We start from the raw sequence: 20,512 nt of genomic DNA on the forward strand, positions 1-20,512 counted from the left end.
GCATGAGACACCACGCCCTGCCTATTTTCTCTTTACTTAGTTTCTTTCTTAAATGGAAAGTCATTGAAGAACTCTATTAGGTTCTAATTTTGATTGCCTTTTCAGTAACTCTGATGAACACATTATTGTAGCATCTGGGCAGTCTAGCCTTTTAAATACTAAGTGGTACTGAAATTATGACCATTTTGCAGGTTAGTACTGAAAATTTCAATTTCAGTTCTAAATTCCAAATAAAAAAAGGCACGAAGTCGTTTACAAGAAGCACATGAAATAAAATGGAAATTAAAAAATCTGAAAGCAGGAATAAGGAAAGCAAAAGCAAATTGGTCAAATCACACTAAAAAGAGAAATAAGATGCATTACATATTCAAATTATATGAGAGGAGGAGGCATGTAATACTTATTTTACCTTAAATTCATTGAGTGGCCTTTTTATGTTCAGTTTTTCTTGGAAAAAATAGTTTTGCTTCTCTCCTCAGACACCTTTGTGAATTGCCCTTCACTTCAGTTAGGTCTTGCCTTAAATGCCATGACATCAGAGTTCTTTCCTGATCACACTAGTTAAAATAGAGCGTCTGTCCCCAGAATCCTACATGGCCTTCCAGCTTCTATCTTTTTTCTTTCTGATCCATTCTCTGTGCTGGAGTCAGAGTGCTCTTTTAAAACCCAAGTCAGCCCATGCTGTTCTGCTGTTTGTTTATTTATTTATTTAGAGATGTCATTCAGGCTGGAGAGCAGTGGCTTGATCTCTGCTCACTGCAACCTCAGCCTCTTGGGTTCAAGTGATTCTCCTGCCTCAGCCTCCCAAGTAGGTGGGACTACAGGTATGCACCACCATGCCTGGCTAATTTTTTTTTTTTTTTTTTTTGTACTTTTAGTAGAGACAGCATTTCAGTATGTTGGGCAGGCTGGTCTTGAACTCCTGACCTTGTGATCTGCCCGCCTCAGCCTCTCAAAGTGCTTGGATTACAGGCGTAAACCACCTTGCCTGGCCTGTTCTGCTGTTTAAAGCCCTCCAATGGCTTCCAATTTCTATTAGAATAATTCGGACACTCACATGGCCTGTAAGGCCTTACCTAGTCTGGCCACCATCTCACTCCTATCTCTGACTTTTCTTTACCACTTTCCTGTTGTTGTGAGCTGAATTGTGTCTCCCTACCTCCCAAATTCATGTTTTGAGGTCCTAACCCCCAATACCTCAGAATGTGACCTTATTTGGAAATAAGGTTGTTGCAGATGTAATTAGTTAAGATGAGGTCATACTGGAGTAGGATGGGTCCTCTAATCCATTATGATTGGTATCCTTGTAAAAAGGGGAAATTTGGACACAGACACACACTCAGGGAGAATGCCCTCATGAGGACTGGAGTGATGCTGCCACAAGCCAAGGAAATACCAAGCCTAGGAGATGGCCTGGAATGGATCCTTCCCTACACCTTCAGAGGGAGCATGGCCCTGCAGGCACCTTGATCCTGGACTTCAACATTCCAGAATGGTGAGACAAGAAATTTCTGTTAAGCCACTCAGTTTGTGGTACTTTGTTACAGCAACCCAAGTGAACTAATACACCTCTCTTTGCTCTTTAGCATTCTAGACTCCTATGGCTCCTCAAACAGGCCAGATGCAGTTCCTCCTCAGGGGTTCTGCATTGCAAGTTCAGGCCACCTGGTGTCTTTGCACAAGTATTTTCATGGCCTACTCCCTTGCTGCTCTCTGCTCAAATGCAGCTTGGTCTGGGGGTCTTCTCTGGGCCCTCTATTAAAAACAGCACCCGGGCTGGGCGCGGTGGCTCACACCTGTAATCCCAGCACTTTGGGAGGCCAAGGCGGGTGGATCATGAGGTCAAGAGATCGAGACCATCCTGGCCAACATGGTGAAACCCTGTCTCTACTAAAAATATAAAATTTAGCCGGGCATGGTGGCAGATGCCTGTAGTCCGAGCTACTTGGGAGGCTGAGGCATGAGGATCGCTTGAACCTGGGAGGTGGAAGTTGCAGTGAGCCAAGATCGCACCACTGCACTCCAGCCTGGCAACAGAGCGAGACTCCGTCTCAAAACAAACAAACAAACAAACAAAAAACAAAAACAGCATCCCCGCTCTTTTATGCTCTATCCCTTTACCCTGTATTATTTTTTTCTGTAGCACTTAACCTATTTAAAGTACTTTAATAAATTTTACTGTCATCCCTCACCAATCCCTTACCCCAAATATAAGCTCCATGAAGGTCAAGAATTTCTTTTTTTTTTTTTTTTTTTTTTTGAGGCGGAGTCTCGCTCTGTCGCCCGGACTGGAGTGCAGTGGCCGGATCTCAGCTCACTGCAAGCTCCGCCTCCCGGGTTCACGCCATTCTCCTGCCTCAGCCTCCCGAGTAGCTGGGACTACAGGCGCCCGCCACCTCGCCCGACTAGGTTTCTGTATTATTTTTAGTAGAGACGGGGTTTCACTGTGTTAGCCAGGATGGTCTCGATCTCCTGACCTCGTGATCCGCCCGTCTCGGCCTCCCAAAGTGCTGGGATTACAGGCTTGAGCCACCGCGCCCGGCCAAGAATTTCTTTAATTTGTTCACTGGTATATGCTGAGTCTAGAGTAACAGGCACTCAGTAAATATTTGCTGAATGAATGAATAAAATATATAAGTAAAGGTCAGGCACGGTGGCTCATGCCTGTATCCCAGCATTTTGGGAAGCGGAGGCAGGTGGATCACCTGAGGTCAGGAGTCCAGCCTGACCAACATGGTGAAATCCCATCTCTCCTAAAAATACAAAACTTAGCCGGGCATGGTGGTGGGCACCTGTAATCTCAGCTACTTGGGAGGCTGGGGCAGGAGAATCACTTGAACCTGAGAAGTGGATGTTGCAGTGAGTTGAGATCATGCCATTGCACTCCAGCCTGTGTAACAGAGTGAGAGCCCATCTCAAAAAAAAAAAAAAAAAAAAAAAAAATATATATATATATATACACACACACACACACACACACATATACATATATACACACACATATATACACACATATATATACACACACACATATATATACATACATATATACACACACACACATATATATGTGAAAATTTAAATCCTGAAGCTTGGAACTAGGGTAACTGTGAAGGCATGCTAACCAATACATTCCTTTTTAAAATGAGATATTCCTAGTTACCACTGGGTCCTAGAGAAACAGAGTATGGTTCTGGACTTCAGAAAACTTAAAATGTTAATAAACACACATCACTAGTGAAAATTGTATGACTGGCTGATATTGCACTTTCATTAAGACTTTAGATTCTCTAGAATAATTAAACCTACTTTTGATAAAGTTAATACTTCCTACCCACTGAGTATTTAATTAGCTGTGTTAGAAAAGAAATTTGAAGATATACTATGCTCTATGAGAATTATAGGGAAAGCATCTTACATGCAGGGGAGGAAATTCCTAAACTGGACCAATAAATAGTCAAATTTAAATTACAAGAAAACTATGCCAAGTGACAACTGCTCCATTATCGGCCACCTTGAAATTGCCATGTTGAACACCACCAGGACCAGCTACTCCAGCTGCTTGAAGTCATTGTATACCCTGACCAGGGAGACCATGGCTTCCACACAGAAGCTAAGCAGACTAACGGTAGGACACCCATGCAATTTTTGTCCAGGCCCACACTGACTGTGATTGCACGGATGTGACTTTCCATGTGATTCCTACTGTTTGGTAGTAGCCCCTTTGCCACCTGATATTTATATATTTTTACCATTGCCTTTAGGAATCTGTTTGTCCAACTGAAAAAGGAATCATGTCACCAATTCACTTAAGGTGTTAAATGTATTTGTAAATGATGAAAGAGCCATGTTATAGAATATGTTGAAAATAAGGAAAAAAGTACCCAACTGTTACCATTTTGGTAATGTTTTCTGTGTAACATTACACAGGGTTAATATTGTAATTAAACTATGGCTATGCTTCTTATACCCTGGGTTTTCATTCCTATTATACTCATTTTCACCTTTCCATCTCATCCTAAAATGAATAATACTGCTTCATAATGGTGTTTTAGTGGTTGGCTCATATTCAGTTAAGTGGATGAACCATAATTGACAACCATTTTTCTATTTGTGAAACCTTTAGTCACAACAGCTCTGCCCCATCCCCAACTTTCTGCTTTTTGAAACTGCAATTACTATCTTCACATTTTTAAAGTATTTTCCATAGTTTGCATAATTGTTTACTATCAATGTCTACAAGTGGGATCCATGGCGGGGAGGAAAGGGTTAATTGAGCGGATCTAGGCCACTTAAACCATGCACATTACCAAGGAAGGCGGCCCTTGGCTGGCTCCTTGGAACTGAGCCCTTGCAATATTCTGACTGATAAGAGCATTTTGCATGCTGGGAGGTCTTCAGCCATACTGTACTCCATTTAGTTTTTCCATTTAGTTTATCCTAACAACGTGATTTACAGCGAACACCTGCGTTCCCTCTGTGGGGTGCAGCTTTAGTAACTGAGGTCAGCCATGCAGGCACTGTATGCATATGTGACTGGCAATCAACAAAAATCTCTGGGCCACCAGTCTCAGGTGAGGTGTGGTTGCGTGTGTTATCACACATCCTTGCTGGAGGGGAATTAAGTACATCCTCTGGGACCTCAGGGAGACTCTACTGAGACAGGAGTCTCAGAAACTTGTGCCTGGAAGTTTCTTCCAGACTTTGCTCCGTGCACAATCACACCTGAGTCCATTTAGTAAATCGTCAAGCTTGGAGACCTTTGACACCCCTGGCTATACTGATTGGCATTCAGTTGTAGATAATGAAAACTATTCTAGCTGATTAAAGCAAAAAGTGTTTATTATCATGTATTCTATGATTTCCAAAATTGTTGAAAATTGTTTACTATCATGTATTCTGTGGTTTCCAAAGATGTTGGAATTGCTAAAAAAGTAGATGCAGCTTCCAGGAACCATTTCTAGCACCAGCATTTCACTGCTTCTGCCAGAATTAGAAAGCCACCAAACTAATAAGCTACTTGCTATAAAAATCATACTGCCTTAGCTAGGATCCATGTCAGCAAAACACATGCCTTACATCTTACCTTGCTGCCCTCTTAATTCAGTTCTGAATCTGGGCACCTGAATGACAGCCATATCTGACACTGTAGCTGCAGGGGCATCTGGAAATGGAGCATTTTGCATTTACAGTGCTCAAAGATACAAGCAGGAAATTAGAATTTATGCTGAGTGAGCTAATCCACAGTATCTAACACATTGCATTCAAGGGTATGAACATTTTAACGTTTCTTGGTAGACACTGCCAAACTGCTTTTCCAGAAAGTTGGAAAAATTCACAATGGCAATAGCAATGAATAACGTTCCATTTTTCCAACACTTCATAGTTTCCTAGTGAGGGAAAGATAATCTCAGCAGACAAAAACAAACACTAAGTCATAAGGCACTGTGTGTGCCCACTCTTTTTCTCGCTCTGTTTTCTTTGAAGAAACAGATTTCTTAAGATTGTGGTTAGGAGTAATCCCTTGCTTGAAAGCTGGGAATTATAAGTCGATCTACAAATCAACTATTCTATGATGGTGACTTAAAAACAAACAAAACCAAAGCAAGGCACTCATCTATGCAATGCTGGGCTAAGCAATTTTGGTTATTGTTGAAAAGTACTGAATAAAGTAAGGGGAAGGCTAATTTTACTTTTATAAGTCTAATTTATAATTTTCTGTTCCCACAGTGAATTGTCAGGTTCATCATCTTGGTCTTCCTCCAGGCCCTGCATCTCTTCAATCGGTCCTACATAATTACTAATGGTTGCCTTAGAAATAGGGATTTGGGCTTGGGGTCACAGCTGCTTTGATCTTTGAGGATGAGATTTCTGCCTGAGAATTTTAGCTGTTGAAAGATGTAACATCTCATCCAGATGTCCAGGAAAATAATAACTGTGATGGAGATGTTTATATACACAAGGGATGGCATCAATAAGAATGACATAAACTTCCTAATTCCTCAAAGATACTTACAACTTTACAATTACTGGGTCACGGAACACTTCGCCAATTGGTTAAACAGCGATAGAAAATGAATACAGGATATTTATGATACACTGTCACAATGAGATCCTATTCTACATATTACATGTGTATGCAGAGAAGAACATTGCAAAGGAAGAATGCTAAATGCTTACAGCAGTTATCACTGGGGGTGAGACAGTGAGTGGCTTTTACTTTATTCCTTATATATTCTGGATTGTTTGAAAATTCTAAAATGAGCATATCTTACTTTAATAAAGATTTTAAAAGGTGAGAAAAAAATCATTGAAAAAGTATTTCCCAATACCTTAAAGGGTTGTAGTAGATTCAAATTACATAATTGGTAAGAATGTGTTTTTGTAGATTATGTACTATTATGAAAATACAACGTAGTAAATTTTCCTAAGTCCATGATCTCCCCTCCTTACTTAGAATTAATGGGTCTGAAGCCTTTAGGTATGTTTAGTTTAAGAATTTTATTTTAAAGGAATTTCTGTGGCATAACATAATGTTTATGGTACTTTTACTAAAAGTCGCTTATAACGGTCAAATTATAACAATTTTTGCAATAAGCTCTCATTAAATTTTCCTAAAAGTAGAAAAAGTACACATTATATACCATTTTGAACTTAATTATATCTTTAAAATCTCAAAATAATTCAGTGTAAAATGTTAGTTTCAAAGACAATTTATGGGAAATTATAAAGCAACTATAAAGTTCTTTATAATAAATCCAAGATAAAAGTAATTTTTTACAGGTTGAAAATTTTTCAAAATGCCTAAGTGGATTATAAATACATTTTGGCCATCTGATGAATTTAGAGGCACTTTAAAAGGTGTCTAGTTGAACTACTACAGATAGGACATGTTTGAGGAAATTCAATTTAATCTGTAAGTCTAATAATACCAGTGTTCATTTCTTTCTGCCAAAACAAGAAATTTATTGGAAAAATCTATGAGCAGCATGATTAGTCTGATTTCTTTCTTTCTCTTTTTTAAGAGACAGGGTCTTGTTCTGCCACGCAGGCCACAGTGCAGTGGTGTGATCGTAGCTTACTGCAGCCTTGAATTCCTGGGCTCAAGTGATCCTCCCTCCTCAGCCTCCCAAAGTGCTGGGATTATAGGTGTGAGCCACCATGCCCAACCTAGTTTAATTTCTTCATAAAGATTCTTTTATAAGTTGTGCTAATACCTGGAAGGCCTAAAACAGAAAAAAATATTAGAATTAATTAAATTAGGATACTACATTGGAAAACTGTAATAACTTTAAAAATCCAAACAAAGAGTATCTGTCTAAGGCTGACAGAAGGCATTGGAAAGTCAAGTTGAACATCAACTTTATCCGTGCAGGATGCCATCAATGTCTATTAAAATATGAAGACCGAAGTACATTGGATTTCCAGGATTTTTTTTTTTGTTGTTGTACTGTGGCCTTTAAGATCATTTTCCATTTTATCCATAACATGAATTATTTTAGAGTTTATATAACCTCTTACCTGCATTTTATATAGATTCAATTGCCCAACTCCACTAATAAATTACAACAGAGAGAACTTATGAAAAACACATTTAATGACATGAGAATGCAAGTAAATAAAGAACATGCCAAAAATGTCCCTTTCCAAGGATAAATATAAACTCTTCTCAAGGTTAATGGCACTGTTCAATTTATAGCTCTTCTGTTTTATTTCCACATACACAGCTTATGTTGATTAAAGCTAGATTGCGATTAAGAAAATTATTCTATTTGACCCTTGCTGATACTTTTTTCTTCAGAGAAAGAGACTGACAGCCATCATGAATTTGTACTTCTGGCTCATATTAATTCATTAAAGGAAGGAAAGAAGTTTTCCTCATAACATGACAATTTACCCAGCTCAGTAGGCTGTGATAACATTATTCATGCAGACAATAAATTCTAACTCCAATTTAGTCTCATTTCTATAGAAGTCTAGCAACAAAGTAAAATGGGTCTTTTAATGATAGTTCATGACTGGTCAACAAATACCTGAATTTTAGAAACCCAAACAGATATTAAGTAATATTCTAATTTACAAAGTATACACATGCATTAAAAAAATAGAACTGCTAGCTAGTATTACTCTGAAGAGAATACTACACTCACCACATCCATCTGTTCTGGAGAAGCTGAAGAGAAGGATGCTCTCAAGTAAGGGCTAGGAGCTGAGCTATCGATGTAGAAAGCATTTCCAGGGAGCATTAATACCTAAGAGAGTTTGTGGAAGATAGGTAATGTACCACTAAAGAAAAACTCAAAGATAATATAGTTCAGCCTAATCTCAGAGTAGGGAAGGATGTTTTAAATTTAAAAGCAGTTAAAGAAATCACAAGAAAAAATACTAATTTATATAAAAATTGTGTATGTCATACAATGAACAAAACTAAACACATAGAAACTGAAAAAATGTTCAGAATAAATATGGCAAATGCTATCTCTTCTCAAACTGTCAGGAATACAGGAAAACTGAGAACACTCAAATTCCAGCTTTAATGTAGAAAGGACAGTTTACTAAAGAAAGATAAATGGTAACAAATACAAACAAATGTTTAACTAGAAAAGTGATTTTTAAGTAATTAAGTTTGAAAGTTACTTTTAAGCTGGGGCCTGAAAGACAAATTAGGTCAGACAAAAAGCAGGGAGCAGTATTTGAGGGCAAAGATACATAGAGTAAAGGCCCTGAGATGGGAAGAAAATTGGTGCAAAGAACTAAAAGGAGGTAAAAGATGTAATGTATAAAATGAAGGAATACAAGTATTAAGCAAGCGTGTCAAGATGGGGTGTTCGGAACAGCTGCTGTTCTTGATGGCCACACAGACAGACAGCTCACTGATGGTAAGCTCCATTTCCTCTTCTTCCTGGGCATCACATGTACCCTATTCCCCAGCCTCTTTCTAGCTGTGTGTGACCATGAGAGCGAATCCTAACCAATGGATGTGAGCAGAAGCCAGGTAAGCGACGTCTAAGGCTGTCTCATACAAATAATCCCGTGTGTGATCTGCCACGCTCTTTCCATTTTGTGGCCATCTTGGAATCTGTGTATTGAAGAATGAAAGGCAACGAGATGTAAGAAACACGGGTCTCTGAATCACTGTTGGAACACAGCAGGCTGCAGGTCACATCTTAGAATTATATGCGAGTCAGAGATAAACTTCTACTGCTTATTAAGTCTTTGAGATTTTCAAGTTTATCTTCTACGATGGTTAGGGTTGACCAGTATAATCACGATCTTCAAAAGCATTAAGTAACTGCTTGTTACACTGTCTGCTAAAACAAGAGGAATTGGGAGTGACACGATCTGGATTACTCTGGGGAAAAGATTTCAAGGCAGAAGATGGGTTTCTCTGTCCTGGTTAAAAATAAAATGAAAGCCATCATTTCTCCCAGTAGCATGGATAAGTTTTGGGATGTACTAGAAGCAAGGAGCTGAAAGAGAAGGGAGTGGTAATAATCTCTTTGCAAGATAACCAACATCTGGGCTAACGAAGTGGGAATAAAGCTGGAGATTATTTAGTAAAGGTAAAAAAAGAACATGTAGCAGGATATACGGAATAAATGAAGAGGACTCAAGAAGAGCATAGTAAAAACAAAGTCTATATCCTTAGCACCTCACTCAGACATACCTACAGATAAGCACTTACCACATATTTTGAGGATGATGGCATTGACAGAAAAGAATGTAGCAAATTGATTTGTTATACTACAATGTATTATTTGAAATAAGTCAATTAAGTGTTTATCAAGTACCTACTATGTGCTGTGATTAGGGTTAGAACAATTAATAAAGTTTGAGTCCTGCCCTCAAGTAAGATGGTTAAGAGAGGATAATAGCTTTCCCAAGGCGGTGGAGGTAGGACTGAAGTCCAGGCAGTCTGTCTCTAGATCTAACTTCTAGAGCACCTTGTCTCTTAGGCACTAGCATGGCACTTTGCCATCATCAGTCCAATCTGTCCTTTAGTTCTTATGATTCAAGACAAAACTGACTCTAGCAGTGGGTTTCAGTGTGTGTAAAAGACTGACAAACATGCTAATGGCTTTGATTAATGGAGAAGGAATAATTTATCTGGTAAACTGGAAAGCTACACAGAAAAATGTTCAGAATTTTCGGCTTACTTGATGCCCCCAATGAAACCTAAGTAGACTTATAATTTAAATATAAAAAGAGGGAAAAAAAAAGAAACCTAGAATACATTCTATGAGCTAATTTTAAGTGAAAAAAAAATCAGGATACAAACTTTTCCGTATAATTTTAACCATGTAACATAAGTGCACAGCCAAAATACTAAAAGAACAAGCGTTTCAAGAAACTATACTATAAATGGTCACAAAATCTGGGTGGTAAAATCATGGGCTATTTAAAAAATTTTCATTATGCTTTTATACATTTTCCAAATATCCTACCATGAGTATACTTTATCTTCATCATCAGAAAAAAAACCCTTCATTTTAAATACCAGTGGCTCTTACTGAGCACTGAGTATGTGCCACATACTAGTCTAAGGGCTTTACACATATTAACTCACTTAATCATCAGAGCAACCCTATGAGAGAGGGATTCTTACTACCTCTGTTTTACAGACAAAGCACAGAAAGGATAACCTATTCAAGGCCACACATCCCCTAAAGGGTGGTGCTGGGATTCATACCCAACAAGTGCGACTCCAGAGACCACGCTCAGCCACTATGCTAATCAGTAGCTGAGATGAACAACCGTATTTCCACTAATTTAGACCAGCTGGATAATTATGTAAGTTATGAGTTGGCTGGTGGGCAACAAGAAGCATCTCTTTCCATTTCTATTCAAGTAAAATATTAAAGAAAAAGTGTAACTTTTCTTTAGGTTTCCCAGCCCTTTGCCTCCCAGTTTTACCCCCATCTTAACGGCTTTTTCTTCAATCAGTTCTTTTACATCATTAATGCCTTTAACTTTAATCCATAAAAACATTCCAGCAGCAGGAACATGCCATTCTGCCAAACCTACAAACAAAAGAAGAGAATAAATGTCTTCCAAAGTAAAGCATTTTGGATGATATCAAAGTGTGTTGTTAAATGGCATAAGTGTAGCAAGTAGAAACTAGTATTCCTAAAAAAGTTCCTTCAATTATAGCATTTTAAAAAATATCATTTTGTGAGCCTTGAAAATTGATGTTCTGGATTTTATTTCAACGAGTTACTGTGGGTGAGGGAGGAAGGGAGAGGTAAGGTGGGCAAGTGATAGCTCACGTGTGCATATTTACAACGCAGTCAGTCTTAGGGTAGTGCAAGAAATCCCACTCACCTCTCCTTCACTTAGAACCATACTTAGACAAACATGGCTATTTCAATTTAGAAGAGGAGTCTTCCATTATTTGTGGATTCTTTCAGCATTACAACAAATCCTATTATTCTTGTAACAGTTTAGATGTCCAGTGGATTAGCGTTTTTATCAGAATGTAATTAATTATGAAAAGAAATACTTAAAATTCAAGAATTCCAGAAGTAGTTGTGGGCTTTATGTTTCATTGAGTATTAGGATACAGAAATCAAAAACAAAGCCTAATGATTTTTGATTTACATTACTATTTTTTTTAAAAAAGAACTTGCTGTTGATCAAAAGTTTTTCTTCAGTACTATTATGGAAAGTGGTAAAATAGTGCTCTTGTCAAAAAGATACTAATTCTGTTTTTTTTTTTTTTTGGATGGAGTTTTGCTTCACCCAGGCTGGAGTGCAATGGCATGATCTTGGTTCACTGCCACCTCTGCCTCCTAGGTTCAAGCGATTCTCCTGCCTCAGCCTCCTGAGTGGCTGAGATTACAGGTGCCCGCCATCATGCCCAGCTAATTTGTATATTTTTAGTAGAGACAGGGTTTTGCCATGTTGGCCAGGCTGGTCTTGAACTCCTGACCTCAGGTGATTCACCCACCTTGGCCTCCCAAAGTGCTGGGATTACAGGCATAAGCCACCACACCCGGCCACTAATTCTGTTTTTACCAAGACTTTATAGAAAATAAGATAGGACAGAAATAAGGAATTGCTATTTTTGGTTTACTATTATTTATATCAAAGGCATTTTAGTAATATAATTAAAGCCATGTGATTAATTTGACCTTCATAATAGAAAAATGAATCTAAAACATCTTGTAATCAAGTTAGCAATAGATAATACTACAGAGATAAATGAGGTTAATGATTAGAAGGCAAATAATGTGTCAATGAGACATCTGCCTTTGTACAGTTTAGTTAGAGAAGAAGCATGGTTTGACAATTTTACCCTTTGGGGTAAAATTCTGAAATAACTAAAATTTTTGAAAATACGTATTATTAAGCTTTAAGTAAGTTAGAGGTTGATTTTTAGATCTTTTTTTTTTTTTTAAATCACAAATTCTTTGCAGCAGACAGGTAAAGTGGATAGGAAAGCCTGTGCCCAGGTTTATCAAATGTTGCTTCTAAGAGGATTTATGGTGTAATGTTTCCTTAGCAAGAATACTCCTGGACTGTTTCTTTCCCACCAGGATTGTTCATAATATGCAGTGTTTATCCCCTACTCTTACACTGTTTATCATGAGGACGGATATACGTTCCACTCACCAGTTAACCACTTGTCTGCAGCTGCCAATATTGCATCCTTCTGGTTACTATAGAAATCAGTAACCCTAGAAGAAGAAAACAATGAAATAGATGTGCTCAGTACATTGATTGCAGAAGCAAAAAAGGCTCCAGAGTCCAGGCTATAAGAATTTGTTTTCTATCTTGATTAAAATGTTGAATGCTTGATAGAAGAATGGAGCATATTTGTTTCACTTGTGATAAACTTAACCGCTGTGTTTTTTCCTTCACTGTAGAATAATTACAAAATAAAAATTCAAAAAGACAAGTCCATTTCTATGTAAAATATGGAACCTAGAAGTAGCAGGATCAATCTTTGTGTTTAGTTGTCTAAATACTGGTTCTCATCACTCAGGATAAAAGACAATACTATTGAAATAATGAATCACTGGTCTGGGAATGCAAATAACCCATTCCTCCTTATTTCTAAATGTCCTAGGAGGTACCACGTTTACACAGCTAAAGTAATCCATAACTTGTACCAATATACAGACTATTTAGGGAAATTATGTTCACACTCATCTTTACTTGAGCCAAGTCCCATGTCATGTATCCTTCACAATTTATCATTATTAAATAAAATATTTATGTGTATGAATAGTTTACCCATTACATCATTTCAGTAAATCCTAACCTGGTGGGAATTTTGGACTACCTTAGGAGTGGGTGGACACTGCTCTCAAACCACACCTTGGATGCTGAGAAGATTTGCTAGGTGAAGCGCTAATAAAATGAATAGACTTTTGACTTATAGTAGACCATTCCTATTGTCTCTCCTTTCCCAGGATACTTAGGAAGGAAGAATAAATCAATACTGTAGGTGATCTGTATTATGTTCACTGGGCTCCTATTTTGTTCATAAATATTTAAAGAAATGATACAATACCTATCTACATGAGCCATGAAACCCTCTTCTCCCCAATCATGTAGAAGCTGTGATATCATGAGCTAAAAGAGATAAAATCAAAAATACCATGTTTCATCCCCTGAAAATATAATTTTTGCCATATATAAAAGCAAATCACTTTTGATTACATGTAAACCACAATAAGATATAACAAGCTGAGCCTAGCTTATATAGTCAGTGATTTAAAACAAATGTCAATTAATAACAATGACAATACTAGTAAAAATAACAAATATTGATACAGTACTTGTTATGTAGCAGGCACTATTGTAAGATACTAATATATTTTACCAAATGTAATCTCCATAAATTTCTATTTTACTAATGAGGCACAAGGGTTAAGTTAACTTTTCTGAGTCCCACAGCCTGAATTCAGTCAGGCTATCCAGCTCCTGACCCGTGCTGTTAATTGCCATACTATACCGCTTCTCTAAATATAAAAATGTACAGTAGATATGTAAAGTTACATGACATATTTGGAGATTTTCTATTTAAAATAGAAATTCTAGGCTGGGCGCAGTGGCTCACACCTGTAATTCCAGCACTTTGGGAGGCCCAGCCGGGGGGGATCACCAGAGGCCAGGAGTTAGAGACCAGCCTGGCCAACATGGTAAACGTCTGTCTCTACCAAAAATACAAAAATTAGCAGGGCATAGTGATGTGTGCCTGTAATCCCAGCTACTTGGGAGGCGGAGGCAGGAGAATCGCTTGAACCTGGGAGGCAGAGGTTGCAGTGAGCCAAGGTCATGCCACTGTACTCCAGCCTGGGTGACAGAGCAAGACTCTGTCTCAAAAAAAAAAAAAAAGTTTAAAATGTTATAAATTGATAGTGAAATTCTGTTGATAACAGATATAAAAATATGTGAACTTCTGTTGATAACACATACAAAAAATATGAAAAAAGTCCCCAACTTGGCAAAACATGGGGCCATCTGCACTTTATAGAACATACATCAAACAAGTGTCCTATTCTACACAAACTTTTCTGTTCTATTCATTCTTACAAGGTTGTGTTACAGAGGGATCCAATAATTTCTCAAAGTTTGTAAGGAAATTTACATATTCTCTTAAATTAATTTTACTTTATTTTAATTAAAATGCATTCCAACCAATTTCTTTAGGAAAGATAAGCATGTCTGCAAAGAAGGCAAACTATGAGTCACTAAACAGGTTTGCAGTTTTTGTTCTCTACCATCTATTTTTTTAAAAACTTCTGATCTGATTACAAAAAAAAAAAAAAAAAAACCTATTTCCTAAATTGTCCTTACCTGGTTGAAAGTGCTGGGGTGCAATGTTGAAACTTGTATGTGTAAAATAACTCTCTCTATTAAGGGTTTTGGACCAGTTAAAAATCCTATTCTCAACCTATGTCAAAAGAGAAAAGGCACGATATTCCATATTAACAATTATTACATATCACTTTTCTGATTTCATCAGACAGACAATTGTGACCTGGGGACAAAAGGATCTAGATAATTAAAACATTCTAATAAAACTACTTCTTATTTCAAAAATAAATTTAAGTGTACATTTAAAACAAGATTGACTATGTATTTCCAAATGTGCCCTTTCATACCTGATATCAAAAACCTGACTGGTCCCACTACAATGTTAGATAAACAGCCAAGAATCTTTGATTATTGGAGGTGAATAAAGTGAAAAAAAAGGCCTATGTTAATATTAATAATGAAACTAATATTTTAAGACAAGCAGACTACAAGCATTTTAAATGAAAAAAATTGTCTAGACTAAAAGATACTGAGGTACTGTCTCTGGCTCTATTAGATCTAGCGTCAAGTTAGAGACACAGGGCCTTACCCAGAGGAAATGATTTTTGAAAATGAGTCAGCTCTGATGACACGTCCATCAACATCCATGGAAAGAAATGTTGGTACCCTGAACTTAAAATGAAAAATAAAAAATACTGTTGATCTGAAAGCTCTGTTAGTCACTGTATGATTATCCTGAATAGAGAGTAGACAGGAGATGGATTTGTATAACAACAGTACAAATATTCTCTTACCTTTATTTCAACCCTTTAACATGGAATAACAAACAAAGATGCATGTTCTTTTATTAGCATCTGCTTGTCTTCATGGCTTTTCTGCCAAAAACACACACAAGGGCTTATTATTTGCTTCAGATGCCATTATTATGAACTTAGGGAAACTTCAAACAGGTCCTCTTTACCCCAGAGGTTGAAATCCAGGATTAACAGACTTACAGGAGGGACTCAAGAAACACTGGTTTGAACAAGACTATAATGAAGATGGCCAGCAGCACTCAAGGGTATTCAGAGAGAAAGCTGATCCTTACGATCGACAGAAGGAAAAATGATGCGAATGAAGATGAGAAATCAGTCAATATGAAAGACTGACTTCAACATTTACTTTAAAAGTAGTTACAAATGAGAAAGGAAATTTGCTGGCATGCTGATGGTGGGAGGCAGGAGGCAAAAGTGATGTTTTAGGAAACCCTGTAGAGAAATAAAGAGTTCTTATCTCTTCCCAGTATATTTAAGGGGCAAGCCGAATCCAAGTGTATGTTCTCTGCGGCCCTGAGAGCAAAGAAAGTGTTGGCTTTTGAAGAATCAGGCTTTGGTCTTACTATTATTATCATCTATCAGAAAAAATCATCATGAAAGGTAGCACACATACATAATAGTGTGAGAATCAATCTAAATGCCCATTACTCTGCAGTAAGATTCACGACATAAATGACAGGGTGGCAAATGTGTGGTGTGCTGCCTGTGATGACTCCTCTTGTGTCCATGGGAGACATTGCTAATGGAGCACACCCCTCTTTCTCCTTCAGCTTGAGCATGGCTTCCTAACCCTTCTCATACATTGTTCTAATTGGCCACTACCAAGACACAGAAGTCAACAGCCAAAGATGAAACTCAGTTCACATCCCTGGGTGATGTTTGAGGAGCTGTGAACTTGGATGTGGAGTTCAAGATGTCCATCAGCCCTGATCTACTGTTTGCCCCAGTGCCTGGTACAGAAAGCCAGCTACTGTTTTGAAGGTAAGTAATTTCTGGAAAGAGCAGTAATAACAAAAAAGAAAGGTACTAATTCCATAATAAAACTGGGAGACTGAAAAGTAAAGTAGTAGCAAATTAATCATAGTTGATTTACTTTCTATGTAAAAGTGGATTAGTTCTGACTCCGCAGTCAGCCTAATATCCAACACAGTGCAGTAACTTACAACAGCTTATCTTCTAATAGTGAAATAAGTTCACATCATCACTTACCTTGTTAAACTGGAGAAAATAGTAAGGATCATCTTCTATTATGAGGAAATCATATTTTCTTGCAAGCTAAAAAAGGTTGAGGTAATTGTTTATTTCTTAAAGCAATCTATTCCTTAAAAGTTATCTAAAATTAAATTCACTTGGAATTGTAATTCTTTGTACTCATTCAAAAAACTACTGTGTGTCTATTGTCTTAGACAATGAGGATAAAAAGATGAACAAGGCATTAAAGGCTCTTATTCTCATGGAAGTTAGATTCCAGGGGAAAAGATAGCATATACATAAGCCTGTGGATCATGAGCAGAATAAATATTAGATGAGTGGTTTTATTTACTTTCTTTTTTTGAGATGGAGTCTCACTCTGTCGCCCAGGCTGGAGTGCAGTGGCGCGATCTTGGCTCACTGCAACCTCTGCCTCCTGGGCTCAAGCGATTCTCCTGCCTCAGCTTCCTGAGTAGCTAGGATTACAGGCATGCACCACCACACCCAGCTAATTTTTATATTTTTTGCTAGAGATGGGGTTTCACCATGTTGGCCAGGCTACTCTCGAACTCCTGACCTCAAATGATCCACCTGCCTCAGCCTCCCAAAGTGCTGGGATTACAGGAGTGAGCCACTGTGCCCAGCTAGATGGGTGGTTTTAAAGTGCTGGGCAGAGCATTACAACAGGTGAGGGAAGAGAATCACAGGGTGGCTATTTCAGGTTCAATCACTGAGAAGGCCTTCTGGACCAGGTAACATCAGAGCTTAAAATGACAGGAAGGAGTCAGCTGTGCAAATATCAGAAGAATAAGAATCTAGACTGAGGGATGAATGAGGGCAAAGGTGGCAGGATACGCAAAATGCTTGACATGTTTAAGGGTTAAAAAGGACAGTGCGGCTGCCCCAAGTGCAGCAAGAAGAATAAGAGAGAAGGCTTGAGAATAGACTGACCATGTTACCTAGCTCTGCAGGGCAGATATAAGAATTTGGGCTTTATTTTAACTGCAAGGAGAAACCACTGGAGCCCGGACCCTGGCTTTATACTGACATTTCTGCAGGGATGGATGTGGCTGGCTGCTGTGTGAAGAGTGTGACTGGTTAGAGGGCAGGGTGAAATGCAGCTGGTGCAGTGAAGAAGGCACTGAAGGAGTCCAGTGAGGGCAGGCAGGGGCTCAGAAGATGGGGACAGTGATGACAACAGAGAAAAATGGATGGACTTGGATAAGCTCAGTGGTACAGTCCACAGGAGGAACTAGATGTGGGGAATGGGAGGCAGAGGAGGGAAAGACAGGAATAAAGGGTAACCATTCATAGTTGCACTCTTTATGGAGATGGAGAATGTGAGAGGCTGGAGGTCAGAGGTTTGGGGTGGGGCAGTGGAAAATCAGGAGTTCTATTTTGGGCATGTTAAGTGTGAAATGACTATTAGATATCTCTGTGGAGATATCAGTAGAAAGTTGGATACAGAAGCCTGGGGCTCAGGGAAGAGGTAGGGGCCAGGCAATGTGGCAGTCATTGTGTATGTAATGGAATAGACAGTCACAAAACCGGACAAGGCTGCCTGGCTGGTATGTAAACAAAGAAGACAACTCAGGACAGAGCCCGGGAAGTACAAACATAAGAACATGACGGTGTATGTGGTGTGTGTACATATATACTTGTGTATATATATGTGTATATATACATGTGTATATGTGTGTGTGTATACATGTGTATATATGTGTAAATATATGTGTGTGTATATATATGTGTATATAGATATACTTACATGTATTATATATATGTATTAGATGTGTATATGTGTGTGTGTGTGTATATATGTGTGTGTGTATATATATATATTTAGAGTTGGAGTCTTGCTATGTTGTCCAGGTTGGTCTCGAACTCCTGGGCTGAAGCGATCCTCCCACCTAGCCTTCCAAAGTGCTGGGATTAGAGGTGTAAGTCACTGCACCCAACCTGAGACAATATTTTGAACCTAAATTTTCTTTTGTTTTTGAGATGGAGTCTCGCTCTGTCACCCAGGCTGGAGTGCAGTGGCACGATCTCGGTTCACTGCAAGCTCCACCTCCCGGGTTCATGCCATTCTCCTGCCTCAGCCTCCCAAGTAGCTGGGACCACAGGTGCCCGCCACCATGCCAGGCCAATTTTTTGTATTTTTAGTAGAGACGGGGTTTCACTGTGTTAGCCAGTATGGTTCTCCTGACCTTGTGATCCACCTGCCTCGGCCTCCCAAAGTACTGGGATTACAGACATGAGCCACTGCGCCTGGCCTGAACCTAAAATTTTCTAAGTAAAAGGAACTGGCTGAAATCTTTCCTATGATTCCACTGGATGTGACTAAATTCTATAGAGTTTAACAAGGGTTTGGTATTTATTTTAAAAAGCTATTTGTAGTAAAAGGCTGGGGGCACAGTCAGGTACATAAAAGAGACTTTCTAAAAGGTACATTTCTCTTATTTTTCAAAGATTTCTGTGGAGCTTAACATATGTTTGATACTTAAAAAAATGTTTATAGTGAAAAGCTAGGCATCATAGGTATCTCAAAGAGATTTCATAAAAGGGGAGCATGCCTCTTATTTTTAAAGAATTCTTGGTAACCTAAGATGACAAGGGGTAGGAAGCAGAACAGGCAAGTTAACAACACAGAAAAAATGGAAATCAAACTTGGGGTAAAATATTAAATAATCTCATAAAATTTAACATCAGGCCAAGGATGCTATTTCTTTTGTATTAAAACATCAATTATGGGGAAAGAAAAATCTCATAACTAAGGAAAGATGCAGAAATTTATTGTCTAAATTTATTAGGACCCTGAGTATATATGATTTCCTTTTATTAAAAATTATATTCCTTGAAAGCAAAAGGCTAATAAGAAAGGGAGCTTGCATAGTGCTCTTCTAAAAAGTCACAAACAAACAGGAACATAACTGCTTTAACCCATTCTACAGTACCTCATAGATTTCCTTCTTGCGTTCACTTGTTAATGAGTTTCCAGTAGGGTTGTTGCCACTTGGAACAGTATAAAGAAATTTGGGGGTGTTTTTCTGGGGATTCTTTGAATCTTCTGGTTTCCATCTGGAAAGTATGTCTCTTAGGGAATCTGGAACAATCCCATGTTCATCACTGGCAACATTAATAATGTTGCAGCCTAGTGGGTGCAGCTGTTGAGCACAAAAGAAAGCCTGAGTCAGTCATGATTACAAAATGTAAGTGCTATTTTTTTTTCCTTCTAACCAAGAACTTGCTCATTCATACCCATAAAAATATATAAACCTGCATGCAGCTCTCAGCTCCTGAGGGTTGAGGTTATACACTTTTTTTTTTTTTTGAGATGGAGTCTTGCTCTACCGCCCAGGCTAGAATGCAATGGTGCGATCTTGGCTCACGGCAACCTCCGACTCCCTGGTTCAAGAGATTCTTCTGCTTCAGCCTCCTGAGTAGCTGGGACTACAGGCGCCCGCCACCACACCCAGGTAATTTTTTGTATTTTTAGTAAAGACGGAGTTTCACCATGTTAGCCAGGATGCTCTGGATCTCCTGAACTGGTGATCCACCCTCCTCGGCCTCCCAAAGTTCTGAGATTACAGGTGGTGGTGGGACAATGAATGGGATGAGGAGATCACCAAGCAATACAGTAGAATTTCCATATTTTACCAATTGCTAAGGCTGTACTGGCATGTACTGGCATTGCTTATAGACTTAGCTTTATACAAATTTGTGGAATCTCATTCATGGTT

General features: G+C 38.4%; 1 protein-coding gene across 1 annotated transcript in view; it reads right to left on the minus strand.

Moving 5' to 3' along the window:
• Positions 1 to 6,482: 6,482 nt before the first annotated feature.
• AADAT (aminoadipate aminotransferase) overlaps positions 6,483 to 20,512 on the minus strand; it is a 30,282-nt gene continuing 16,252 nt past the window's right edge. Inside the window, exons 5-13 of the mRNA XM_010364001.2 lie at positions 19,727 to 19,936; positions 16,791 to 16,856; positions 15,356 to 15,438; positions 14,806 to 14,902; positions 13,517 to 13,578; positions 12,613 to 12,677; positions 10,915 to 11,021; positions 8,151 to 8,252; positions 6,483 to 7,226 (exon numbers count right to left, since the gene is read on the minus strand). Coding sequence (XP_010362303.1) covers positions 7,185 to 7,226; positions 8,151 to 8,252; positions 10,915 to 11,021; positions 12,613 to 12,677; positions 13,517 to 13,578; positions 14,806 to 14,902; positions 15,356 to 15,438; positions 16,791 to 16,856; positions 19,727 to 19,936 — 834 coding nt within the window. The 3' untranslated portion in view covers positions 6,483 to 7,184. The remainder of the gene's footprint in view (positions 7,227 to 8,150; positions 8,253 to 10,914; positions 11,022 to 12,612; positions 12,678 to 13,516; positions 13,579 to 14,805; positions 14,903 to 15,355; positions 15,439 to 16,790; positions 16,857 to 19,726; positions 19,937 to 20,512) is intronic.

Source organism: Rhinopithecus roxellana, chromosome 2, assembly GCF_007565055.1.
Source record: "Rhinopithecus roxellana isolate Shanxi Qingling chromosome 2, ASM756505v1, whole genome shotgun sequence".
NCBI classification, from domain to species: Eukaryota; Metazoa; Chordata; class Mammalia; order Primates; family Cercopithecidae; genus Rhinopithecus; species Rhinopithecus roxellana.